Source organism: Amblyomma mixtum, chromosome 3, assembly GCF_055824585.1.
Source record: "Amblyomma mixtum isolate Tamu chromosome 3, ASM5582458v1, whole genome shotgun sequence".
In the NCBI taxonomy this organism is placed as follows: Eukaryota; Metazoa; Arthropoda; class Arachnida; order Ixodida; family Ixodidae; genus Amblyomma; species Amblyomma mixtum.
In genome coordinates, this window is record NC_143014.1 from 74,393,100 (window position 1) to 74,420,761 (window position 27,662).

General features: G+C 43.2%; 1 protein-coding gene across 7 annotated transcripts; it reads right to left on the reverse strand.

Annotated features, from left to right (window-relative positions):
• Positions 1 to 1,175: 1,175 nt before the first annotated feature.
• Positions 1,176 to 27,662, reverse strand: LOC149350607 (constitutive coactivator of peroxisome proliferator-activated receptor gamma-like). 7 transcript variants are annotated; one of them, XM_089579661.1, is made up of 10 exons: positions 27,560 to 27,662; positions 27,171 to 27,235; positions 24,035 to 24,261; positions 22,874 to 23,119; positions 22,499 to 22,793; positions 19,100 to 19,418; positions 14,903 to 15,072; positions 7,225 to 7,487; positions 3,043 to 3,258; positions 1,176 to 1,987 (listed from the first exon to the last, which is right to left on the reverse strand). In XM_089579661.1, exons 3-10 carry the CDS (start codon positions 24,251 to 24,253, stop codon positions 1,925 to 1,927), a joined length of 1,791 nt encoding a protein of 596 aa, XP_089435787.1. In that variant the 5' UTR covers positions 24,254 to 24,261; positions 27,171 to 27,235; positions 27,560 to 27,662; the 3' UTR covers positions 1,176 to 1,924. The 7 variants fall into 7 exon arrangements, with proteins under 7 accessions (XP_089435787.1, XP_089435788.1, XP_089435789.1 ...); XM_089579662.1 differs by having other exon boundaries at positions 27,608 to 27,661; XM_089579663.1 differs by lacking the exon at positions 27,560 to 27,662 and adding an exon at positions 27,409 to 27,535.

Below are 27,662 nucleotides of genomic sequence, written 5' to 3' on the forward strand. Positions count from 1 at the left end.
CTTTGAACTGCTTGTAATCGCTTCCTTTTTCTTGTGCAATTATATTGGAGCTAGCAACATAAAAACAAAATCCTACCCGGTGTTTTTTGTTGTTTTTTTTTGTAACTGTTTATAGATCCTTATTTTAAAAACTCTGAGAGATACGTTGGTGCAGTCTGTGCAATGGATTGTACAGCAAGGTGAACATTATATATATGATAGAGTTCAGTCATTAAATGATTAACTAAAATTAACTAATCAACTTTTTATTGCTCATTTTAGGGGCCAACATTATATTGTGAAATTGAAGGCCGTCAACATAAAAGTTGAGTAGTTTTTAAATTTTCTTCATCGGCAGTGTAGTTCAAAATATTTAACATCGAAAATACGCATTTTTTAGCTCGTAGAGCTGGCTTCCCACAATGTACATTTCTAAAATGCCGTTGCTCGCATTTCTAATACAGCAAATACAAAAGCAGTTTGTCTATTTTATGCTGTAGAAGCAGTTAACTGGACTTCCACAATACCACCATATGGACTACACCCAGCAACGCCATTTTAAAAATGTGCACTACAGTAAGCCAAATTTACAAGCTAAAAAATGTGCATTTTTAATGTTCAATATTTCTAAATGCATTGCCGATAAAGAAAATTTAAAACTGAACTCAGCTTCTAAGTTGACAGCCTTTAATTTCTTACTATAACATTGTTCCTTGACATCAGAAGTAAAGAGTTGTTAGTTAATTTTGGTCAATCGTTTAATTACTGAGCTGTATCAGGTACATTATGTCCGCCTTGCTGAACAATCCACCTGCATAGACCACACCGACATACCTCTTGCATGGTTAAAAAAAAAACAATCTGTAAACATCTAAAAACACCCGATATATAAGGCAGCACACCTAACCACGACACTGCATCCCCAACCATGATGTCATTCATAACAGACCATTTCTTTCATTGTTTAGCCAGCTTCACTGCCACAAAGCATGCCTACCTAACGACAACAGCCAATTTTCTGAGTATGCAATGGAGGCAGTTTGCGGCCTCTGTGGTCAACGTCGGACCATTCCTATTATGACACCATATGCACCTTACTGCAAAGTGTTCAGTACTGTTCAGTAATGTTCACTACTTCACCCTAGTCTGGCTGAAGGCTAGCAATGCCATTAGCAGAAAAAAATACAGCATGGGAATATAGGGTTAACAATTAGAAAGTTTATTCCCACACTTGGAAATCACTGTAAAAACATAGCAATTTAACTGGCATGCAAAAGCTACACCATGCAACTTTGCACCCAACACAATGAACCTTTTTCCAGTAGTGCACCCTTGTATCGGCCGCCAGGCAAAGCAAGTTCACTAGGCCTGGTTGGCTAAGCTCCCATACATCTTGTCAGGGTGGGCTTACTTTCAGGAAAAGAGCAGTGCCAGCTTTGTCTAGCCACAGCAGATAGGTGTGAGTCACCTGTGAACACACCTGCTGCACTGAAATTAACCTGCGACTCCAGGAGGCTGGCAAATCTGATTGCATCTTCTCGCTTGAGGCCAGTGAATGTGGGTACCACACGTGCATTTGCATGATGCCACCACTGCACCTGATGATACTGTCCTGCAGTCTGTCACGTCGTTAAACGAGAAAATGCCGTTTGTGGAAGAACACATGCAGTAAACTCGTCACCCATTATCGACAGGCATGCCCGGCTAAAATGGCAGACGAGGAGGCTTGACATATGCACAGGAGATAACTAGAAAAAAAGTTCACTGAGAAGTCACTAGTGGCATGTTTTTTGCAACTTACCAATGACTGGCTACAGACACAATGCACATACTGCTCCAACTCAAAAGAATTTACAGAACAAATTGTAAAAGACATGTTTAATGACTGAACACTGAATCTACAAAAAATGAACAATGTACTTTTCAAACACTTTCAGTTGGCAACCTATGTACAGTTCTTGCCTGTGATGATTCTCCACAACTTGTGGTACAGCTCGAGAACTCCAGGCTGCAATAAGAGATAATGTGCATGTGAAAACAGTAAGCATAAATGCAAAATAATCAAAAAAGATTTGAAAGATATGCTACCTGATAATAATTTACCCAGGTGATTACTAATGCAAAGACCGTGCAAAGACCCAGCAAAATCCCCAAGCAGCAACCCATTCAAGTTGAAAAGCAAATCAAATGAAAATAAGGGTTGGGCTAATTTTGTGACCAAAAAAAAATTGATGGGAAAGCCGATTAAGGAACATGTTGAGAAAAATGGAGCTCAACCTTCAAATGAACATCTCGTAGCACTATCAATCATGACCTTTATGTACTCTTTGCACATCACCAGGCATATTTGCAACATCAGAATGTCACTGATGGGACTCATCCAATTGACATAAGCAAAGGTAAATTAGGTACACAGCCACTAAATACGTACACAATGCCAGCATCCCTCAATGCAAAAACATAGTGGCTGTTCTCACTTGGACAGATGCCTGAGCCAGTGCTGGCAGGTGTCAGACATGACACTGATTTAAACTGCAAATTTACCTTGCTCATTGCAACAGCACCTCAGATGTCAGTCAGTCAACAAGTCATTCTTCAAGGATAGCCACAGGTTGACTGTGCTGAATTCATAAAAATTTTTAGGGGTGCCTTATCTTTTCGTGCATACTTCAGCTGATGATATAATCTTCCATCCCTTCTAATCTCCTTCCATCTACTGGGAATGTGGTAGCTCGATTCCACAGAGCTGCTCCTAAATTGGCATTTCTGCCATACCCTGACGCTGCATTCCATCTGGAACCTAAGCTGACCAATGCCAAAATCTAAAGGCTAAAAGGTATTTGCTTTTCCCATCTTCACTACCTGCAACCTGCACTACCTGCATTAGTTCTCAGGATTTAACAAAGCCTATACCAGATGCCCTTTCTCTGTTGCACCTCACTTAAAAATGCACCTGTCAAAAGAAAGAAGAAAAAAGGAGCGAATATGCAACTTAGAGGTACATGTGGAAGCACTGTGCTAAGTTGCATAAGCTAGAGCATGAAAAAGGCGTTGAGTACTTGCATTTTTTTCAAGCAGCGATGCTGCTGAGACTGCTGAATCTTCATGGCAAAGCTCCCGACCAAGCACATGGAACAACTTTCCATTGAAGATTACCCATGGGACAACATCTCGTAAGAAAAATGGTCCTCCACAGGCACTAAGGACCATTGTTATGGTCTGGAGACCTATCATGAAGAATGTGGCAATGCTGACCAGGTGCGGATCAATCTCATTGTCCTGAATTGCAAGAAACAAACAAGGATCACTTATGGCACACAGGAAGCTTGGTGACCTGCATTTGACAGAGCAACATTAACTCAGTAAGCACTGGATTCAACAAGTAGCAGTGCATATGCCTATTTATCATGTGGACTAGACCACTGTTACGGTTGAGGTCCTACATGAAGCATCGTGAAGCATCATGAAGCATATGAAAATATGCAATTATGATAAAGAAACCTCTTAAAAATAGCACACTGGTATCATACTGACACAAAAGAGCCATTATATTACAAAATGCATTCAAGCTGTAAAGCTTGCATTAAAATTGCTTGCAGTGTACCCAGGGGACAGTAGACAGGCTGGAACTTTTCCCCTCTTTGCATTTTTCTCAAAATGTGGCAAACCTCATAAGGACAAAGTCTTCACTTCACTCTGTCCCCCAAGAGCAGGACATCTCAGCTCATGCTCCTTCGAAATGTTTCTTTCTTTGCCAGTGGCTGCCGCATTTGAAAAGTAAAGATTCTGCTGCTGCACGTTTACAGCACTAGCTACTCAGGCGCAGGTTCCCAGCAAACGTGTTTACGGCACACACACGACAGAGCGTAGAGGAAAGTAAGAAGACGGTCCATAGACAGGAAAGGGTGACAGCCGGCGCAAGTAAGAAAGTGAACAGAGCAAAAGAGTGCAGACTAAGTGAGCAGTGGCAGTAGGGGGCGTCGCGCCACATAATGAAAACAGAGCGCTGATGTGGCCAGCCAATCTTAGTACGGTGCTCATGCGCGCACTGGCTTCACATCAGCTGCATGGACATTCCAACGCTGGGCAGACGCTCCGGCCAAGGACGCTGCACGAAAGCAAGCTGCCCAAGCTTGTAAGCTGTCGCAGCGTCACCACTAGCTGCACAATCAATAATCACATTGGTATCTAGGCAGGATCATTTCATCGCAGTTTCATTTTACTGCAGTAGCAACTTTCTCTGTGTAATCATTATCATGGGCAAGACAGCACTGATTGTCCCCATTACCATTGGTGTAATCGCCATTCCATTTTTTTTTTTTTACATTCCTATGTAACACTGGTATACCAGTCTCAGTTGGTCCGGATATCATGCTATAGTCAGATACAACTTAAGAACGAAGCAACTTTTCCTCTACAAAGGACCCACTTCCAGCCAATGGTGTCGTCCGATTCTCATGAATCTGCTAGCATGACAATGCAGGGAGGGGACTATCCCCTTTCATCGGCCACTTCCTGCATTGTTGCACTAAAAGGCTCATAAGAATCGGCCGACGCCATTGGCTGGAAGGCGGTTCTTTGACGGGGAAAAGCCGCTTCGTTCTTGAGTTGTACCGAACTAGTATAGTCAGTGTATAATGGTGGCACTTCCAGACAGCTTTTCACTACCAGTTACTTTTGCAACATCTGCATTCAGTGGTCCAATATCTAAGAAGGGCACGTGTGAATGGGGAAAATAAGGGCTAATCACAAAACCAATAAGCAGTTTGGTTTATGAATAGGAGACCTTCGTTCCTCCAAGAATGAGCAGTGTCATTCTGTATATATTGTCAAACAGTCAACTGCACAAGTTGTGTCAAAAGAAGTAGTGCATAGCTACAGTGCTTGTTGTAACCAATCATTCCAACAGGCTTTGGTTTTCAAGGTTATCTTAGCCCATTCGGTGTCAGTTTATGCAAGAATGACATCACCTCCTTTTACAAGAGTCAAAATAGTAAGATATGGGGCTTTTGAAACCAATTAACAATTTGCTACAGAAGACAAATTTCTTCCTTTAAACTTTATGGTCAAATATATGAAAATTGAACTAGTTGTAAAGAATGCACATATAATCCATGTGAAGGAGGCACCTCTGTGCAAGCAGGCTACGCTAACCGCCAGTGCGTGTATATCGTTACCTACCGCTGTGGTGTCAGCTCAGTCCTAGGCGTGCACTCCAAGGCACAACCATTCCGCAGACCTTATTTAGATAAACAAAGGCATTTGTGTTACGGTTGCTGACCTGGCTGGTCACCCCTCACGGTCCATGCAAAACACTATGGAAACTCATCGAACAGTATACTGCAACTGCTACCAGTCATGTTAAAGATGTAAATAAAAGATTTTCAGTTTCATTTTCAGAAACTTATGATACTGGAGACAGTTTACTCAAAGCGAGCACACCCAAAGCATGCCACTTGCTGCACACACACAGGCAGCTGGGCAAAAATCTCCAAGAAGCATGACTGACTACAGCAGAACTTGGAACTGCACAAATTTCTACACACCCTGGTTTGGCCACCTTGTGCACATTAATAACTTCTAATTAAGGAACGGGCAAAAGAGACAAAAACACAAAATTACTACAGTATTTTGGATAATGTCAGGACTGACAGGTGACAATGCCAGTACTCGTCCACTAGCACTTCTCCACTGCTGGTGAATAAGCAATGCAATGCTGCAGCCGAAGTATACCCCCCCCCCCCCCCCCCCTTCGCGTCAAAAGCTTATAGAAGGCAACTCTGTAAAAAAAAAAATTGATTTCGCTTTGTGTAATTCATACAATCACAATTAGGCTGTATATATTTTTTTCCAGAATGCATGGAAAGATGGCAATTTTTTGTCAATATTGCTTTCCATGTCAACTGTGGATGTACAAATGAGTATGGCAAAAAGTGTTCAGGACATGTTCAAGTAAGAGCTTTCTGATGTGATGCTTCCACAACAGGCTTATTCTGATCACTATTACTGTCTGGAACACAGAGGCAGATTAATGTGGGGTGGGTGCAATCCCTCCCAAGCGAGAAATTTTACATAATAAAAACTTGCTGAACCCCATAAAAAGTCCAAGAAATGCATGGTTCAAATGGAACCGCCCCCTCTGAAAGTGACCCATAAATCCACCCCTACTGGCACAATATACAGACTGGTCATTGATTCATTTCCATTCTTATCTTATGGATCACTGAGTTTTAACACACCCAGTATTACGTGCTCATTCTTCATTTTTTAGTGTGCAGCACTCCTAGCCACAATTACGGATTTCGCCGACGTCTGTCTGAGGCCGCTCTCTCTCTTTCTCCGTGAACTTGAAGTGCAAAAGAGAAGGTGGTGACGCACGCGTCACGCAGCACAAAGAGGAGGCGGACTGGCCGCACAGCTGCAGCCAATTAGAGAGTGGCGTGTACCACAGTTGCAGCTGCTGCGGCCATCAGTGTAGTACAAATGCCTGTTATCTGGACTGAGCTAGTCGCTGGCGCGTCCTCAACTTCGGCCTCTCTCCCCTCGCGTCAGTCACCCCTCAGCCTTCATGGACAGCAGACATGTATGCGTGGTGCTCCCTAGACCTAAGCTCTGCGCCGCTTGTCACATCGTGAAGCTGCTTGTGCTCACCTCCGTGCCTTAACAGGTGCTCGCCTTCAAGCGCACTTCCTTGCTCTTCGACTACCTTTCTTTGCTCTGGGGACCTTCTTGCACTGCTCTACATTTAGTGATGCCGAAACTCTAGAGCATTGGCTTTGCTCATGCCTTGCATTCTCCTCACATATCTCTTTCTGTCCACTCCTTACTCATTCTTTCTCCCCCCCTTATAACCCCACCTTTAATACCACAGCAAAATGAAGAAAGAATAGCAAAGAGTAAAAATGCATAGAAAAGTATAGCAGGGGTAAGCAAGGGTAAATGCAGGGCTACTTTGCATTTGATTGATTACGTAAATCTGCTGTAATTTTTAGCTCATCCCTCTTATCTTTTTTTTTTCCTGGTAGCTGTCGTGAAAGTCTAACATCCCTTATTTCGCAGAATGTACCTAAATATATCTGTTTCCCTTACCTGCATCTGACTTTTGTAGTTTCATGCAGTGCAACACTAGCATGCTAACTGTAAGTTAAGCTCTACAGCTTGACCTTGCCTAGTTGCTTATACACACCTCTGACACAATCTGGAAACCCCTTAACTGCAGCAATTTTCCACATGTGAAAAACTCACCTGGATTTGCCGAGATACAAGTTCATGCTTCTCTCCATCAGGAAGTATACGCTGTAAAACCAATGCAGACACTTCACAGTCCTTCAGAACTCCAGCCGTGAACATTATATTCAGTGTAGAAACCAGGACTACATCTGATGCACCCAGTGACATCAGTTCATCAAGATGAAGGTGCATGCCGAGACACCCGGAAAAAAGTTGCCAGTGCACATTTATCATGGCTAGCTCTTGAGACCACAGCTGATAAAGAGGTGGCACTTGACCTAGCAAAGAAACAGGAATGGTTGGTATTAATCACACAGCGTAATGGGGTGGTTCCACACAAGATTGAACGAAGGGTGGCTGGTCAACCTCTTCAATTTATTTGAAATTTTTAAATATTGTTGCCTAATCACTGGAAAGGAGCGATCCACAATTGGTTTTGGCCCCCCAAGTATTTTTTAGAAGCACGCGAAATTATTCATGACGGAGAAGTGGAGTTCCGCGCTGCAGTGCTCTGCTGTTTTGGCCAACTTTGGTTATGACTTACATAAAATATATTAAAGTTAGGTACCTGAAAATTGAGGAAATATATGGATGTTTTTATTTTTGTTCCCTTATTTTTGTCTGTCTGCAAGCTATAGATGTTTTTATAAAATTTTTCAAAGTCAGCCCAAGGAACGTTTTTTTATCTAGTTTGCGGGTTGTTATATCAAAAACGGCTTGCAGCAGAGTGGAAGTAATTAAGCGTTATCATCTATGCAAACTGACCAATCAAACTGCTGAAGTTGATATTTGGATGTCTTTTCAACAAAGAGATATAATCACGCTAACTTCAAGAAAACACAGAACAATGAAAACTTCTTATGACAATTAAAAAAAAAAACTTTTTATACTTTTTAAACTTTTTTGACGTGTTCTCCTTTATATCAAATTCTGGAATCATTAAAAACATGTGGCATAATTTTGTTTCTGTAGCAGTTACGACCCTTCCAAAGAGACCCTTCCGCAACCTTGAGCACACCATGCAGGTCTGAAGAGCCTATGTCATTTGTGAATTGCATAAGAGTTTTCAAGTTTGGTAGGATATTGTATATAGTCCTTAACATCTCAATGCATAAGATCAGCTATGAGAGCCACTGATGTAAAGGACGCGGGATTATTTTTCACCGCCTGGGGTTCCTTGATTCTTGATTCGCTACAGCATCACACAGAACACAAGACGTTTTCGGCATTTCGCTTCCATCAAAACGCAGTCAGGATTCCATGCGCAGGTTAGTATATACACACAAAGAGGTTAATGTCAAATAAGCAAGCAGCATAATTCAAATAATTTTTAGCAAAATGAATAAATTGAAAAGGTCATAGGTACCTGCTTCATTAAAAACAATTTGTTTCTGGGCTGCAACCATTTATTCGGCGGCGGTTGAATTTCTTTGGAGGAGAAATTCTAGAGGCTCATGTACTGTGCAATGTCAGTGCACGTTAAAGAACCCCAGGTGGTCGAAATTTCCGGAGCCCTCCACTACGGCGTCTCTCATAGCCTTAGTCACTTTAGGACGTTAAAGGGGCTGCGAAACACTGCTTGGGGGGATACCGGCTATACTTCAGGTGGGTTGTTTATGTCACACAGATGCTGACTTAAAAAAAATTACAGGAATCGATGCACGGGAACAGGAGTTATTCAATGGAGAAATTTCAAAATACAAGCAAACAAAACGCTGCCCTCAACTCGATTTTGGCGGGGCTTCCCACTCCTATTTCGCTCTCCCAATGACGGCACCTGGCGCAACCAATCAAAACAGCCAGCCAGAGCACGTCGCGGAAGTTTGTACTCCATGGTTTCCTGCTCTCTGTAACTCGTTTTTGCCGAGACTGGCAGCGTCGTTTCCATGCCAGAGCGCCCCTGGTGGTGTATTTTTATTTTACTTGCTTTGCAGGGCTTTTATCTAAGACAAACAAGTTGTTTTTTTTTTATCTAATATAAAACGCAGACAGGTGACAAAATGTGTCTCTATTTATTCACACGATTTGAAGTATATTTACTGTTTTTCCGATCATCAGGCTCGCGCCAGGTGATGTCATATCCGCTGCTAAAAACCCGCCACTGTGTGGCAACACCATCAGAGCAATGAAGTTGTTTTTCGGAGGACATTAAAATATTAAAAAACGGAATATATGCAGTATTACTGAAGCTAATAGCACCATTATAACTCACTGTATGCAATCAACAGGCAAAACAGTTGACTAATATTGTGTTTCTGGGCCCCTTTAAACCCCATAAACCAAACCAAACCATTTATTCGACTGATTCAACAACGCACAATGTCTTCACTCCTGTAGTCTCTTCCATGCAGACCCGGCTGTGCATGCCATGTACAATTCAGAGGATGCTTCTGTTGGTGACATGGATAGCCGCAAAGTATGCCATGATTGAATGCCACGGAAGGTGCGCACTGTCATCCACTCTTCCTTTTTTAACTCGTGGAAGGCAACAACTTTTACTTTCAGATGTATTTGATGCACACCTTTCAGTTTCTTCGATAAAACACTTACACAGTCTCCAGCTGCCCGAATCACACTTTCAGGGTTTGTTCTCAGGTCGTTGAGCATTGCTTAGTGCTTGACGAGTCCTCCAACACCATCGAACGCGTTCTTCCCGTGTCGAGCTACTGAGAATATCCACTGGCTATTGGGACAATCGCTCTTTCCAAACTCAAAAAGCTGGTATCTATTTTTGAAATGACTGGCAGCTCCATCACTGACATATGCCATCTTGGAGTACACCGGCAGGTTGTCGTCCACCTATTCTCTCACTTTCTTTAACTCTTTCCCTGCCATGGGGAAAATGACCATTTTCTGAAGGTTTCAGTACATTTTTTTTTCTGTAAAAACTATTGCTATCAATATTGAATGCAATACCCAAAAACAGAGCTGAATAAAGGTGCTTTCTATTAATATACGTTTAAACAACAAATTGCATGTTGCAACAAAAAATTTTATTAGCTAAAAACGAGATTTTAGAAAAAAATTCAACAGAACATGCAAAAACATGCTTGTATTTAAAAAGAAAAAAATGTTAAAAATTTTCTGAAATATGCAAAATGTTTATTACACTATTGGCCACTCTCTGCAAAAAAAAAATCATTTCTATCTTGAATAGTATTGTTGTTACAAAACAATAACTGGAAACCCTATAGTTGCGCATCGGAGCGCGGCCGCCTGTGTTTCAAGCTGGTTTCCATCATCACCGATGTGAAAACTGAATCATCTTCAGCACCTTGCAACATTTTCAGGCTCGTTGTTACACGGGACGTCCATTAAATCACTCGCAGACGAAACGGAGTCCTGAGATTTGCTATGTCTTAGAGCGCGTGCCGCGCACGCGGAGGCTGCCAAGTGACTTTGATGGTACCGCATCTTCGGAGTGCATTAAAAAAATGCCGTTTTGTAGGGGCAAAAAAAACTATATCAGAAACAAAACTTCAGTTCTCCGGCTACAAGCCAGATGCGCATCGTGCCTGTAAGCAACGCGGAAGGCTCCGAAGTCGAGCGGCGAAGGCGTCATTTGCGGGCAACATGGCGGGCAATGAGCGCAGGTCCGCGTCTTCATTTCTTCGCAGCGCGTTAGAAAGTGCCCCCTCATGGGACAAAAGAAAACTACATCGGAAACAAAACTTTGTTTCCTGGCCTACAAACTACATCGGCAGCGTGGTCATTACCAATGCAGAAGGTTCTGAAATCGGGGCATGAAATCATCGTTAGCGGGCTAACGAAGCTCAATGGGTGCGGTAGGGAAAGAGTTAAAGCCAAGTAGGCGTGAGCAGAGTCGTGGCTTAAATCGTCACTAACAATTGCAAAACTGTCCGTATATTTTCTTGCTGTGACCACACATGTAAATACTGACGCTCATTTCTTTTGCCACTGGTATGCCTGAACCTCCTGAGGAAGCATGACAGTACAGTTTTCGGCAAAATCGAAGTAGAATACAATGCCCCCACGTTGTGTGCATTGCTTTTCCTCGTAGATCGCTTTACCTTGAGTTTTCCTAATGTGGTTGTGCACGATTCATCTTGCCACTAACACCCGAAGATGATTAAGAATGGTGTCAGCATCCAAAGCCTTTTTCACAAGGTTGCCCGACTCCCATGCTGCTAAAAATATTTCATCTTCTGGGATATGAAGTTCCTCCAATGTCAGAGACCTGCCTTTTAGACACTGATTGCATTCACCTAAAAGGCACTGCGTTGATGACAAAGAGCACATGAATGCTGGATGAATGTCTCCAGCATCGACTCTGTGGCCAGTGCCATTCTCAAGAGCAGCGAGACAAAGTTTATAGTTGGCACAAATGACACACACGCACATATCATGCTGGGGATAACATTTTACCCATCGAGGTCTCAAGGTGTAAAATTTTGATAGGCCAATGCCAGAATCAGGATGATCATCTTTGTATATGCGAAATGCCTCTAATTGATCTTGTAACAAAACGCTATGTTACGAATGTTTTTCCTCCATCTATCATATCCGAGAGGACATCTTTTTTGTTAGGACTTTGTCTGGAGCATATTAACTCATCTCTCGTGTAGTACTTATGCGCCACAGGTATGCGCTCAGGGCTCACCTTATGACTAGTGAAAGGATCCGATCTGTACCACACGCCATGATTTTCTTTCATTTTCTTGGACCTGTTGATCAGATATATCGATGCTTCGGGAATAAGCTTCTTGATCACATTTTTTGCCAGTGTTGATGGCAGGAGAGTAAGAAGTTGACACCATTCCTGGGGCGTCGTAAATGTTGCATAGGCTTGCCTAAAGCTTTCGATCCAGTGCGCCCACAAGGAGCACCTTTCTTTGGCAGAACTTCCCAATGCATCACCTTGGCTGCAGGCCCTGGCATATCTTGCAGCGAACATTTTCGGCTACCACCTGCTGCACCTCACTTTGTTTCCTTTTGATGTAAGCAGGCCTGTCCCGACTTGTCACTGCGCCTGGCGGCTTCAACAGGGACACGTCGGTGGTGGCAGAATACTTCGGTTGATGACGTCAATTTCTTACTCAGGTGTATAGAAATTTAATCACAAAAACGTGCTTTCTGTGAAGATATTTCATTGCAGAAGCAGCGAAAGCACGGGTAGCACAAGTAGTCCATCTCACTGACATTCACAGGTCTTTCAGATATTAGAAGTTGCTTCAAAACATTGATGTCTAGGTCGGTGACACTGCGAAAATTTCGCGCCTTTGGAATGAGCTTCTTGTGCTTGAAAAGGTAATCTGCACAAAACACTCGGTCAGAGCTATACTTTGTCACCATGAGCATGTGAGCAGCGCACGCAGTGAGAGCAAAATGCAAGCGCGCCTCTCGCTCATCTGCGATAGAAGTGAACATCCGAAAACCGATAGGGAGTGCTGTGCCCAGGCTACCCTCCACCCTAAGTGGCTTAGAACACGTCAGACGTAACCACTGCAGCGACGGCAACAGCAAGTCTCCTCTGGAATCAGTCAGCACAGCTTGGCTGGTGCACCCTCTGTCAACTTGATGAAGATTGCTGCCAAGGTCTGCCGTAATGGACTACCCGGACCACACGGAGAGGACCCAAGAGTCTATCGCTCCAATCATCATGCTGGGCCATGTCACAGTGTGGCCATCGTCAACAGAAAAGAACATCGCGCCGCAGATACGCGAGCAACGCGGCAGCGGATGAGCATGCATTATTCCTTTCCGCTGCGACCATGTGTGGGAACAAAGGACCAGTTTCTGCCGGTTTCCTCTACCCCACGTGCCTGCCTAAGAATGCGAAAACAACCTCTCAAAGCGTTGCCTAGGAAAACAAGCTTCTGGGGTGCGCAGGCTTGAGTAGTAGCCCCACTCTCATGGCCGTTGTGGAGCCCAAATCATCTCGATATTGACACCCTAGGTGTCACCAACACCTTTTCGCTACTCCAGATCTTCTCTAAGAAATTGAGATCCAATCCTCTCTGCATTCTATAGACACAGAAGGCAAGAAATCAAATGTGCCATCATTTGCCAATCCTTGCTCAAGGGTCACATTGGAGGGGTCGTAACTACTACACAAACAAAATTATGCAACATGTTTTATTGACTGTTAAATCTGACATAAAGGAGAATCTGTGGACAAAGTTCAAAAAATATTAAAAAATGTTTTTTTTTTTTAATTGTTGTAAGAAGTTTTCACTGTTTTGTATTTTCTTGAAGTTAGCGCGATCATATATCTTTGTCAAAAAGACATATAAATATCAACTTCAGCAGTTTGATAGGTCTGTTTGCATAGATGATAATTACTGCCTGATAATTATTGTGTAATTACTGCCACTCTGCTGCAAACCGTTTTTGATATAACGACCCGCAAACTAGATAAAAAAACGTTCTTTGGGCGAATTTCGAAAAATTTTATAAAAACATTGATAGCTTGCAGACAGACATAAATAACGGAGCACAAATAGAAACATCCATATATTTCCTCAAACAATTTTCAGGTACCTAACTTTAATATATTTTATGCAAATCATAACCAAAGTTGGCCAAAGCAAAGCAGCAGAGCACTGAAGCGCGGAACTCCACTTCTCCGTCATTAATAATTTTGCGTGCTTCGAAAAAAATTTTTTGGGCAAAACGAATTGCAGATCGCTCCTTTCCAGTGATGAGGCAACAATATACAAAAATTTCAAATAAATTGAAGAGGTTGACCAGCCACCCTTTGTTCGATCTTACGTGGACACCCAATTGCAGAACACAGTATGCAGTGTACCAGAGTGAGACACAATTACTATACGAAACACTGCTAAAGACATTCAGCATTTTCAAAACACATAAAGGAGCTTTCAGCATGCTAGTCTGCCATATACGCTACTATTTAATGAATTCTTAGATGGCATGGGGCTTAATATTAAGCTGCTGATTACCACACAAGTCAGCAACATGCACTATTAAGAGTCCACAGTGCTTCAGTTGCACTCACAAGCAAGATGCATTACAAAATTCTCATCAGCACCAATATACTTTTGTACCAACTTGCATGCAACAAGATATTGCTAGCCAATTTAATAGTAAGAGAGTAATTACTCATTGACATCCACCCGAGCGCAGCCATACGGCTACAAAGGAAAGCTATACAGCTTTCTCAGAAACTACGTAGTTAAAGAAAAATTCGTCCTGGTCCTGGGTTCGAACCCGGCACCACCGCTTCACCGGAGCAGTAATTACTCCCTTACTAAAAATCTACTCCACCTTGGGGGATTCCCCTAAAACATTGGACCAGCCAGTTTAATACCTCAAAATTGGCATGTTGTGCAACAGGAATGATCAAAACTTGCCTTCACACCTACTGGCAGAGATAACTGCCATGCTGGTTCAGTGGCTATTATGGCATTTAGGTGCAGCGCATGAGTTTGTGGGCTCAGTCCAAGCCATAGTGGTTACATTTTGATTGAAACAGGCAAAATTCCCATGTACTAAAATCTCAGTGCATGTTACAGAATACCGGAAAATCCGGATAATCCAGAGGATAGTCCAGCACTCTTCACTAACGTGCACCTTAAAGCCCACAGTGGTGCTTTGACATATAAAAATCCATTAACATAGTGGCAGAATCAGTTTCCATGGTCGCAAGTTTTACTCCACCTAGCTAGGTAGACTGCTCCATAATATGTACACAACCACCAAAGACTCTCACCATTGAAAGGAAAAGATGTAGACCTAACATCTACGTCTTGAATTCCACCGGCTCCGGGGTATGCCACATGCTCCGTGACAACCACAGTGTCATTGCCAGCAAAAAGCAACCAATACAGCCTGCTTCGCACTGGCCGAAAGCAGACATACGCAGGAGGTACCTGTTCATCTCTGGAATGCAATGAAAAAGACAAAGAGTTAGATCCAGAAGGCTGGTTCCAAAGAATAGATATTTTGCTGTCTTACAGCACACAGTACATTTATCAAGTTTTATATCTAGAAAATTTTTCCCTTGCCGCATGCCAGACCATGCACTGATGGACAATGAAGTGCCTTCTTGTACACGCTCCACACGCCACAGGTTTGGCACATGCAGGAATTGGTTTCACTGTGTTGTCAGCTAGAAAGCCACAGAGTGGTAAAACTAACAAACATGTCACCTGCATAACAACTGCACCCCCAGATAAGCCAGCCAACAATCACAAGGCCATCCAATGGAAGCAACAAGGTGGGCTACACACTCTTCAGGCTGGCCTACTACTGGCATTCCAACACTTCTCCATCTCCTCAGCGTCACATTTCCTCATAATCTCACTGCTTTCTACAAAATACACAGGCCCCCCAACCCCCAAGGGGTTCAGCGCCAGCTTGCAAACAAGAGAGATCGACAGCAAAAAGCTAGCCTTACGAAAAATATGTGATGGCCTTCAGCTTGAGCCAGCCAGCAATAGACAGCTTTCGTGTCATAGGATGATGCAACATCTGCAGGGCAGGGCATAGTCCTAACCACAAAAGAGCAAGTTAAGGCAGAATGTCATAGATTAACCCTTTAATGCCCAGTGTTGCGAATTTGCAGCATACTGGTTGCACAATGTGCACTTATTACTACATGGAGCTCGTGTACAAAGTTTGATCTCACTATCCAGCCTTTTTCAGTTGAAATGTTTGGCATTACTGTGAGGAACCTGCATGAAGAGAAAGGGGGCTCAAATGTGCAACTTCCAGCCAGCCTTCGACAACTCCTCATCTCCTATTTTGCGACAATTTTTGCGGGAAAAATAGACTTTACAGGATAAAAAAAACTGCCTACTGTCACACAGACTTTGAGCTGGTTTTAGGCCTTCATGCTAGTCTTTCCCGCAACTCTGATTAGCTGCATAATATGGACAAAATGCCCACTGTTCTGAATTCGCGACATACCGATTCCTCAAATTTTAGTGCCACTAAAAAATATTTTATATTCTCTTTTGAATATGGGTACATTAGCTAGCATAATGCGAAGGTAATGATTTTTTTTCTTTGATTCTTTCATAATTTGGGTATTAAAAGGTTAAGAAATGGGGGGGGGGGGGGGGGGGGGGGGGTAATATCTGTTACTTCTCAACCATCTGTAGTTCCCAAGAAGCAGGAAGCATGAAAACAACCTCGCAAAAAATAGTTGTTTCAACAGTGCCCTCCATCTTTGCATCAATTCCCCATGCTGCACAAACACCACTTCACGAGCAGTTAAGTAGCGCGTGGAAGTGGCTTTGTTCATTAGCACCATTTATGTTTGGCTTCTGAATTTAACTCATGAATATTTCTTCCAAAACTCTATGCCTCAATTATTTTCAATGAAGTATACAAACTTCATTCTTTTGTGCTGCAGCACACCTGAAATTTTGAGTCCTTCCAAATACAGAGAGGAGGAGGCCCACACAGGAAAGATAAAAAAATACAACCCATGTACACTTCCTGTGCACCAATTACAAGGTGTCGGCAGACAGTTGTTCACTTGCAAACAGATTACCAAAATGTACCATGGCACAATATGCGGCCATAACGCATAAAACATGCTAGCACTTCACCGTATAACACAGGTATAACCACATTAAAAATTAAACATATCATCTTTATACTACAAAAACACTAAAAAGATGAAACATTATGCCAGCAAAAGATAATACTAAATGTTCTTTTCTTACTGATGCTCCCTGTAATGGTTTAAATGCAAACCACGTACTTGGTTATATAAACTGTGTTCACTCAAAACTAAATAAGGCAACACAACTTTACAGCCGTAAATTCAAAAGGGTTTGTCAAGCACTGTCTGAAATTTCCAATAAATCTGATTTGATCGTTTTTATTCTTTAAAAGGATGGCAAGCACTAAGAGTTCAGATTTTAAGATAGTTTAAGATTTCATGAATAACAGAGGTGTAAAATCACAGCATTTTTATCAAAGCTATTAAAGTAGCCTCCTTCAAAAGAAGTTTAAAGAGCTGGTGCTCGTCCTGTCTACTGCGTGTTTTCGTCACTGTTTTCTCGCACCGTTGCATTTCATCAATATCACCGACTAGCTCAAACCAAAGTATTGCTAGGGCCCTTCGTTTTGGGCACAACCCAATTTTACCAGATTCTTGCCTCCTAAACAGATTTCTTGACAATGGAGCTAAACCCAATTTCTACCCAAAAATGCGCCTTCTGGGGAATGTATTTTTCCACTGCACAAAGCTGAAGGCACCGCACAAAAATCAGAATAAACCTTCTGCTTATTCCAGAGAAGTGTTCTTGTTAAACTAGTGATCTTAATCCTCTCTTGAAGTTTGTTAATTATGAACAACACAGCTTAATTTGAGGAAAATTCTAAAGGTATGTTTTGGAAGCACGAAGCCAAAACACAGCTACTGACCAGACATCATACTGGTATCACTGTATCACGCAATATCCATGCAACGACATCCAGCTCCAGGGCTCTTGTGCATTTAAAATAAACCCTCTGATGTTGAATGGATGCTTTCATAGTCTACAAGGCAGGCAGAATAGGCGTATTAGCTCTGACAGTGTTGTGCACCAAGTATGAAACAGAGTGCAGCTATCTCTTTGACATGTCCCAACGGCGTTAGCACTTATGCAGGTTCCTGGGAGTAGTACCCTTATAACACAAACTGTACAATGGGCAGTGCCATGGGAGCTCACATAGATGCCCACATATTTTATCAAGGCTATCATCCTCTACTTTGAAGCACACCTAGATAATAGTGTACTATCTTGGGGGTTCTTGGGGGTTTTAGTGTATTATCTCCACCTTGGAGGTTTCCCCTAAACATCTGACCAACACTGTTCCCACTCTGAGTTACTGATCAATTCGCTCACGCCCTACCATCCCGGTACCACGCCCTACCATCCCTTGCCGTCCCGGTTAGCTCAGTTGATAGAGCGACTGCTCCGGTGATGCGGTGGTGCCAGGTTAGAACCCCGGACCAGGACAAATTTTTCTTTTAACTACGAAGTTTCTGAGAAAGCTGTACAGCTTTCATTTGTAGCCATATGGCTGCACTCGGGTGGATGTCAATGAGTAATTACTCCCTTATTATAATAGTGTATTATATCGAGGCTCAACAAAAAAGTGCTAAAGTTGGCCCTACTGGCCCTATCATAACTCCACATTTAGAAGCTTTTTATTCTGCAGGTTGTGAAAGCCACAAAATCTGCAAACTGCTGTGACACACGATTGCTGACATACATTTGCTGGAATAAATCAATGCCATTTATTGTGTAAACTAAAGTTTCTTTCTTAATACAGCCACTTTTTTTTTAAAAACCTTGTACTGAAGTTTTGCCGAGAAAAAAAAACCGACTATACCAAGACCATCTGTATTGGGACACCCTGGATGAATGTACTCCATAGCTGCTGAAATATTAAATGTCACAAAGAAAACAAACTTAGAAATTTCACTATGATGATAATGCATCCTCAGCCAAATACGGTTTCACAACTGATAAAGATTATGCTGCATATACTGGCATTAAGGTGCTTCATCAATTAGTGATGAAGGTGTACTAAAGCAATCCATTAAAATTCAACTTGTGCAGCCAGTTAACACTCAACATTCTTCAAAATCACAAATTTTTTGGGTCATTCCTCAAGATCTATACAAGTGCCCACAGAAATGTAGTTTTCCTCACTGCCTCAAGGTGCAACCTGATAGTGAAGGATACACTATGCACGTCATGCAAGGCAGTGCAGATCACTCTCTTATGAGTGTGGCTACACACTTAGGCAGCCAAAAAATTAAGCTTTTTTTAGCTTCCATGTTCCAAAAACTTCCGTGAGCACCTTCATGTTGCTTTATACGCAAGCCAGCAGCTGCTTTTGCCTCCTTTTCTTTCTGTTATCATATTCACTGGTTGAGACACAGTCACACCATAACTCTTACACTGCTTCTTCCATCGTCTCTCCAAGGTAGATCTCCTTGCAATGAAGCAATTGAAGAAGAGCAGGAAAGGCAGCTGCATTCCTGTACGAGCGCAAGGCCAGGTACCAGCTAGCATGGTCCAAACCTGCAGGTGGCCTCAAACAGGAGGCTTCACACTCCAGGTCATAGCTTCGAACGCCTTCCATCAAAACATCCAAGCTAATCCCTGTGTATCTTGCCACAGAAACGTCTGGAATAGCTCCCCAGCCACACTGCTGAATAACGCTTGCTATCCTCCGGAAGAGCCGTGCAAAGGGGACAAACTGATGTGGTGGAAAACCTGAAAAAACATACATTAGAAGCACTTTCTGCTCAAGCCATACTGTGCATTTAAACTGCAGTTACACACCTATGCTTGCCAGCATGCATAATTTTTTGCACTATTTACAGCTTTCCAACCATCCTATGTATGTTTGTCGTTCCAAAGCAATCCTTCACTTGTTACGTCAGTTTTGTGTTGCAACCTCTCCGTGTGCCTGCCTATTTGTTCAGGTGATCCCATCAAATCATTGGCACAAAGTGCAACCCATCATACACTTATGACGTTAGAACCCACTCCATAGCAATCACACAAGATAAAATCAACCCTGTGCAAAAATGCATCACTTGCCGCAAACAGTGGTTTTGGCTTCAGTTTCGAAAAGCGCTAAGGGAAAAAACCTGCTACTTTCGAATTAATTGGAAAGCACAAGAACAGAGAGCAGCAAGGTCAACGTGAGTGGGACACTATGTAATACCCTCAACGTTCCCTTGAAGAGAAAGCACAGGCTAGCAAATACCATCAGAACTGCTACAAAGTAAGTTTGGTTTGGTTTATTGGGGTTTAATGCCCCAAAGCGACTCAGGCTACGAGAAACACCGTAGTTAAGGGCTCTGGAAATTTCGACCACCTGGGGTTCTTTAATGTGCACTGACATCGAACAGTACACGAGCCTCCAGAATTTGGCCTTCATCGAAATTTGACCTCTACAAAGTAAGTGTTGTTAATTATGAAAGATGCCCTGGACAAACAACACACTTAACCTGCACATCATGATTTTTCCAGTGTAAGCCTCAAGTGAGTGCACAAGTGCTATCTCATTTAATCTGAAATCAATGCAGCCATTTCGGCTGCAATATTTAAGCACATACTAAAGAAATGCAAGTAATTTCTGTGTTACAATACACATATCGACTGAAATAACACCGACAAACGTAAAGCAACTACAGGAGCATGCAACTGCCAAAACAATACTCACATTGCTCTATCTTCCACTCAATACAAATTCACACAATTCACAGACTGCCTGCAGAAACTACCTCTACAACACTCTTGACCCTAACACAGCACAAGTGCTTGAATCTTTCCTCTCTTCCTCAACATGAAAATTTCAACTGGCTTGGGTGCCTGGGCATTTAGCCATCCTCACAAACGCATGTGCTCATATACTAGCCCGAGAACTCCCATACTGAGTACCAGATGATGACTCTGTCATAGCCCTACTGGTCACCTTCAACTACCAAGCACATTTGGCAGGACTCCGACATGCTACGCAACACTACTCTCCATCTCATCCTGTGCTCGCATGCCGAGTCAGCAAGTTGTCTTGGCATGTGAGCACACCCACCATGGCCCATGCCACTTTGGGACGTTGAACCCCATATGCCATGCCTTGCCAAAACCTGCCAAAATAATTGATGCAAAGTCCTGAATTTATTTTAAATTGTCCTGAATTGTAAAGTTCTGATGTAAAATCCTGAATAAAGTCACATGCCAAGTCATGACTTGGCATGTGAGTACAGGATGTGATGGAGGGTAGTGTTGCGCAGCATGTCTGGCAACGACTTCAAGCTGCAATTTCTACAACTCAATTTTTCTCCTTCTTCTGGGCCACCATAGTGCCTCACACTTGCCCATATGATCTGGCAATGCTGGGCCGTCCCAAATGCACAACCTATACCCAATCACATCATGGTCACTGGCCAGCATTGGCTGGTGCAGGCTGCTAGAGAATGATGCATGGGTATTCACCTGCTGTGGATGAGCCAAACTTTTTTTTTTTTCATTTTATCACGATCACAGCAAAGCACTTCTGAGCACTGGTTTAAACAACAAATTTGTGGAACACCCACATCTGACAAAATGAAGCTTTCACTGCAAAAATTCAGGACTTTTTATATCAATTACTTTGGCAGGTTTTGGCATGGCATGGCATATGGGGTTCAACTTGTCAAAGTGACGTGGGCTATGAGAGGTGTCGTAGTGGACAGCTCCGGATTAATTTCGACCACCTGAGGTTTTTTACCGCACACTAACATCGCACAGTACACAGGCGCCTTGTGCTTCGCCTGCAGTAAAATGTGGCGGCTGCCGCCAGGATTTAAACCACGTCCTTGGGCTACGCAGTCGATTCACCAAACCACTGATACACCACAGTGGTTCCTTTTGGCAGATTTTGATTTCACTGAGCCTTTAATGCGAGTCGTTGCTCCTAACAGCCACCAGGGTCAGTACAATATAGCAATTCCTCCCCGAATCGATTCCATGTTTGAATTTCTAGCCCTTTGCTATTGGCTGGAGTGATGCCATGCCCTAGGCTTCAGCCAATAACAAAGAGCGAACAAGGGGCGTGGCGTCACTTTTGCCAATGAGCAAGGGTGTAAAATTAAAAAATGGCATGAAATCTGTTTGAGAATTGTTATCTGCACTGCTACATTTAGCTAAACTTTGAGAAAAAGAGCAACAAGCAGTTGCACGAACAACTGAAACAGTGACATCACCTACAAGGGTAGCGTATTCTTGCCTCTAAATATACGTGTGGATGTGCATTCCATGCGTTCAGTGTTCACAGATAATAAGCAATATGTATGACGACAGCCAATACTATGCGTTTAGAACTTTTTATGTCTGCAGATCATTTACAGAAAGTACTGCTTCTGAGCTCATGTTACAGTAAGTGCCTAAACACTACAATGGCACCACTGACTAATTTTAATCACTCATCTATAATTCTATATCATGGCAATGCTGGCAGCAATGTTTTCCACATTTCTAAAAACACCATAAAAATCCATTTACTCAGTAGTTCGCACTTGCCATTCTGGACACAGCAGGCAACATAACCGAGAAAACTACATCACTACAAGCACATATTTCAAAGCCACAGTCATTGACAGTCAAAGTGGCTTGATCAAATGAAGAGCTTGAATTTCACATGAATTCCGCATATTCATTGCACTGACAGGAATGAACTATTACTCTACTGCATCTTTCCTTGAAACACTGCTCTCTTTTCATGTACCTAGCGCAGACTGCACTCTTTTGAAATCGGTGCATGAACAGACTATACTACTATACAAGATGGACAAGGAAATACATACCAATAGAGCGATGAAAATCACGGAGGTGCTGCTCCCTTCTGACAGTATCATTGCCTGCGAGGCAAGCAAACAGTGGTAACTGCTGAAGATCCAGACGTAAGTGGTAAGCAAGGGCCGCTGGCTGGTATAGACGAGTTGTAAGAGTCCCGATGTCCAAATGTAAAGTGGACAGGTACAGGACTCCCATGTCAAAAATGACAAAGTCTGTATCCTGGCTCAGTAGACCAAAGCATTCTGGATGCCAGCGAGCATAACGAGCAGCTTCCAAGTCGCATTCCTCTACTGCATAAAACACCTGAAATGGGGTACACATAACTGTTGGTAAGCATCCACTGGTAGCCACTGAACCCCAAAACAACTGGTTGCCCAGCATACCTTGCACGAAGTGAAACACTTCACAACAAGCCATAATGTGTACGCAGTGCCATTGGGGCAGCAGTAGTCATGTCCGTCCCTCCCTGTCCATGTACCAGAGCGAAGCCTTCGAAATGTCGCCTGAACATCATCCAAACGCCTCTGGCGCCGAATGCGCCACTCCTCAACTTTGGAGTCAGAGACATATCCATCAAAAAAGAAAACCAAGTCAATCGATCGTTCTTCGAATGCTTGAACAAAGTCACGCTGAAATTCAGAAAAAAAAGGAAAGCAGCATAATGAGAAACAGCCTTTCAATCATCTACTGCTCACTACTACACTTTCTACCTCAATGTGGCATTTTCAACAACACAGAAAGGAAAAACACCTCACAACGCAGGCACACACTCACATGCAGGCACACACTCACATGCATGCACACACCAACTTAACAAACATGCATAACCAGATGAAAAGAACTAAACAAAAATGCATAAATCTAGTTAGCATCAGCATTCCATGAAGACGGACACGCTTAACATCAGCAACATCAAGTACCTCCATCAGCCTAGGCTTTCCTGCATAGTACTCATGCATAACACAAATTACACATGACCTTCACCACATTTATTCTTTGACACGCACCTTCACTGCTTTCCTCACAATTTGTGGCTTAAGGCGGATCCACACTAACGAGTCGCAAACATCACGCGACCAATTTCGGGCAATTAGGGTTTCCAAAGCACTAGGGAAGCGGGGAAGGAGCGCAGCAAATCGATTTAAATCCGTCGCGCGACATCCGCGACTCGCCAGTGTGAACCCACCTTTACAGACACCTAAATTTTAGATTGTGGCTAATAATGCTTTCTTGTTTTCCGCAGTATTTTTCTTGTTTTATGAATTGCTTTGCGAGGGGTGAATGTTAAAATATAACGAGATGGGCCGCAGAACAAGTATCAAACTGCATTATCAAGGCCTTTCAAGGCCATGACAGGCCGAGCAAACATGGCTTGTCATTAAATAAATAAATGAACTGCAACCAACCTGTTACATTTCAAGAACACTGTTTTGTCAGAACTTAGTTTCCAAGAACTGTTTCCACACTTGTTGGCCTTCATCATTCTTAAGTAAAAGCCACACATGCAACGTGCACTCAGGTTGCTCACGGCTCAATGAGCTTACCACAATTGCTGCCAGTTGTTCCCAGGGGCCGCCAAAAATGAATTCAGGTGTTCTGTTGTAAATCCAGCGGATTAAGCTCAAGCCATCAACCACTATTGTGGGCTTTGTGCCTGGAGGGCATCTCCTTAAATGTTTGTGTGCTTCATCGACAATATCCACCATGGTGCACCCATCAGGCACATGGCTTTCGATGAAAGACTGTAGGCCTCGCACTCCCATGTTGTTCTCTGCAAATTTCAAGAGGTCATCTTAAGAATTTTAGGGGTTTTAAACACATGCACATCGCACTGAATGTGCATCTTTGGCAACTAGCATAACGTCGGTTCTAGAGAATGCAACTTTTCACAGGCTACCTTAGCTAGGGCCCAACCTGACATCCACTAACCACCAGTACCAGGAAAGCCCTCTTGATCACCTGTCCCAGCGTAAGTTAATATTATGTTTATATTATATTGTTTAAATTATGTTATAATACACAATATATTATATTCTATTGTATTGTAATATATTATATTATTACGTGGCGACCAGACGTCAGGGGCGTGATGACCGATGAAAATATGAGATTGGCCGCTGGCATGAGCGCTCTGTCCCGCACCACAGGGCGCCACTGCCAGCTTTGTCGTCTTCGCGAAATGGAGGGCCACAGAACGATCGTCCCAATCAATATAAGACACTGATGAACAGACGCGTGAAATAGTAATGGGCTTGAGTCTTGAGAGGACAGCAGAACAGAAATGACACAGTGGTGAAGTGCTGGCTGCCACGATGATAGAGATCGGCGACTGATTCCTGGTCCATGAAGCTTCCGAGCCACATGTCGGCCAGGGCCAACAGTCGAGGCCCTTCAACGCACCGAACGTCATGGGCAGGGGCGGTGTCCTCGCATGTGGGCAGCGTCTCAGCTCGGTGGGGTGGAAAGGTCGGGTCCTTGCGTCGGCTGCAGTTCTTCATGTCAGGAGGTCGGGGCGGGGGAGAAACGGCGAGGTCGGTTCGGTACTGGCAGGCTGGGGCATGTCAGCCAGGTGGCGCGGACAAGGGACACACGGCAGACAACCACAGCTGACACAGGATGATGATGATGAAAGACTTGTATTGGTACAGGGAGGTATGACTGGACAGACTTAAGGGGCCGGACCTTACAAACACTAGGTGGGTCCCTAGTACGGGACCCCAGTGGCGTCTGCCGCTGCCCGGGCGTGCTCAACCAAGGCCTTCTGAGCCTGTAGGTCAGAGCAACGGGACACCGAAGCTCCAGGACTAGGATGACGATGATACCTGGCACCACAAACCAAATGTTACACGGTGGCCAACTGAATAATGAGACGTGATGACCAATGGTAATATGACGACTTTAATGGCCACCGCCCCAGTGCAACTGCTCCATCCCGCGCCACTGCCAGCTTCGTCTTCTACATGACAATCTTATATTAAGGTAGCTTTGTTGGGTCCAATGGTTCATATTAACATACGTAAAATAGCACATAGAAAAGACACAGCAAGGGGATAAACGATCATTGACTAGCAATTGGTTTTTTTTTATGCAGAGTGGACACATATATAGGCATGCTTCTACAGATATTGTCAGCAAGAGCTGAGCCTCACGTCAGCTGCAGTCAAGTTATCATTAGAAAGTAAAATAACCAGTGAAGATAGAAGAATGAGAGCAGTTAAAAACATGCAACAGACAAACAAAAAAGAAATCAACAGGATGTAGAAGCATGTGACTGCAAGTAAGGAAAAGATGAAAGTATGAAATGGGGATTAAAAACAGGTAAAGCAACCAATGTCAATGGCTCAACAGGTTGCGACAAATGAAATGATAATGGAAATAAAACCAAAAAATGGAAGCTGTAGGCCAAGATGCAGATTTCTTTGATAGATAATGTAATGGAAGGCTTGGGAATGCATGCATCACTTTTCATGCGAGCAAAAAAAACTTCAAAAATTTATTTCACATGCTTGTCCTTGCACCTTTGCAGTATGTCACACTTTTCAAGCAAGGGGCTGCAGCCACACATACAGCAGTTGAAAGCTAGGTTACTCCCTCTAGGTAATTTAAGGGCGGAGGCATGCTGACATATGCGGTCGTTAATGCATCTTCCCATCTGGTCAACATTAAGAACGGCCACATGACAGAGGAATGTCGAGGATGATTCCTGTTCAGCACTAAACAGAGCACTTAGCATGCTTTGTTGGAACACTTCTGGTGCAACTGATTGTTGGTGTTGGCCTAGTTGCAAAGCCGGCCCAGCTTGGTGGCAGGAAAGGCTGGTGTTCAATTGGTGTTCTCTGTGCCTCATAAATATTACGCAGGTACACTTCATACGTTGTTTTTTTTTTTATGTAGCATATGTAAACATGATTCTTTCAATGACTTCTTTCAATGACACCCTGTGCACCCGTGAGGTGCCAGCAGGTGTGTTTAGCACTTCATGATAGCCTGGCTGCCAGCCAGCAAAGCCAATATATAACAGGGTGTAGTGCTATGAATAGGAACAAACCTAATATTCAAGAAAAAAGTATATTTTCAGGAGCTGTCTATGACTCCATTCAAAGTGCTTGCAGGTACTTCTGACCACAGGATTTCTGACTGCGTCACCAGAAAATTACAACAGACTGTCACAATACAGTACTGTAAAAGAATCCAAAATCAGAAAAGAGCTAAAAAAAGTGTTCCTTGGAATGATCCTGCCATAGTTCTATTACAGCAAAACCTCACTGATGCACCTGTCTCGCTTGCTCTGTGTTGTCTTTTTCGGCGCTACAACCCTTTTCTGAACACATGCACCAACTAGCCCCCCCCCCCCCCCCCCCCCCCCCCCCCCCCCAACAAGTATTACTAGTTACCTCACTGATGGTTGACCTGAATTTTAGGATGATACAAAATTAGTAATAACTCCTGGCCAGAAAAAATTACATACTATTGGGCACAAAAGCTTATGGAAAGCAAGTGAGCAGAACAAACATTGCCTGGAACTGCCTGCAACCAGAGGGAACTGCGTGCAACTGATGACTGGGACGTGCGGCAGCACAACGATAAATTTGTTCTTAAGCACACACATCATGCAAGCTTTTGCTGCTGACAGTACATTACGTTCTGAGAAGCTGCTAGCACTTTTTCAAGTGGACTTGCCTGGTGCGGCTGGTGCAACTATACACGAATGTCATGCAGACAGGAGTCCAGTCGCGAGCACTCACCTGAAACAGGAAAACACAAAGTAATAAAAAGTTGAAAGGCTGGAAGGACTGTCTGATTTTTGTTAAGCGCGGACCATGGCTTTACGCAACTCCAGAAGCAGTTGTTGTTCCGTCTGGACGGAACTCTAGCCACAGCCCTAATATTTAACTATGAGTCGATGGCCTTTACGCACGTTAAAAGTTTGACTTTGTTATTATTCCAACGGCAAATCGCAGCTTTAAGGTACAGCCGACAAATCAGCCTAATAATAAATCAGGTCAAAACACGAAAGTGGCAATCGGGCGCTCTTTGCGGGAAATTAGGAAAAAGGGCTATTCGCTTACACGTGGTTTTACCAACTGCGGGAATCACTGTGTATTGAAGAGACGTACACGATCAAAACAAACCGCTGGTTCGGTCATGCCGCCGCCAACTTTCGCTTCACAC

What these genes read in the sequence shown, in the direction of transcription:
- LOC149350607 (XM_089579660.1), bottom strand. An exon ending in AACAACTGGCAGCAATTGTG is followed by an intron (nt 23,120 to 24,034) that starts GTAAGCTCATTG and finishes TCTGAATTTCAG; the next exon opens with CGTGACTTTGTTCAAGCATT. An exon ending in CATCGCTGCTTGAAAAAAAT is followed by an intron (nt 1,988 to 3,042) that starts GCAAGTACTCAA and finishes CTCTTATTGCAG; the next exon opens with CCTGGAGTTCTCGAGCTGTA.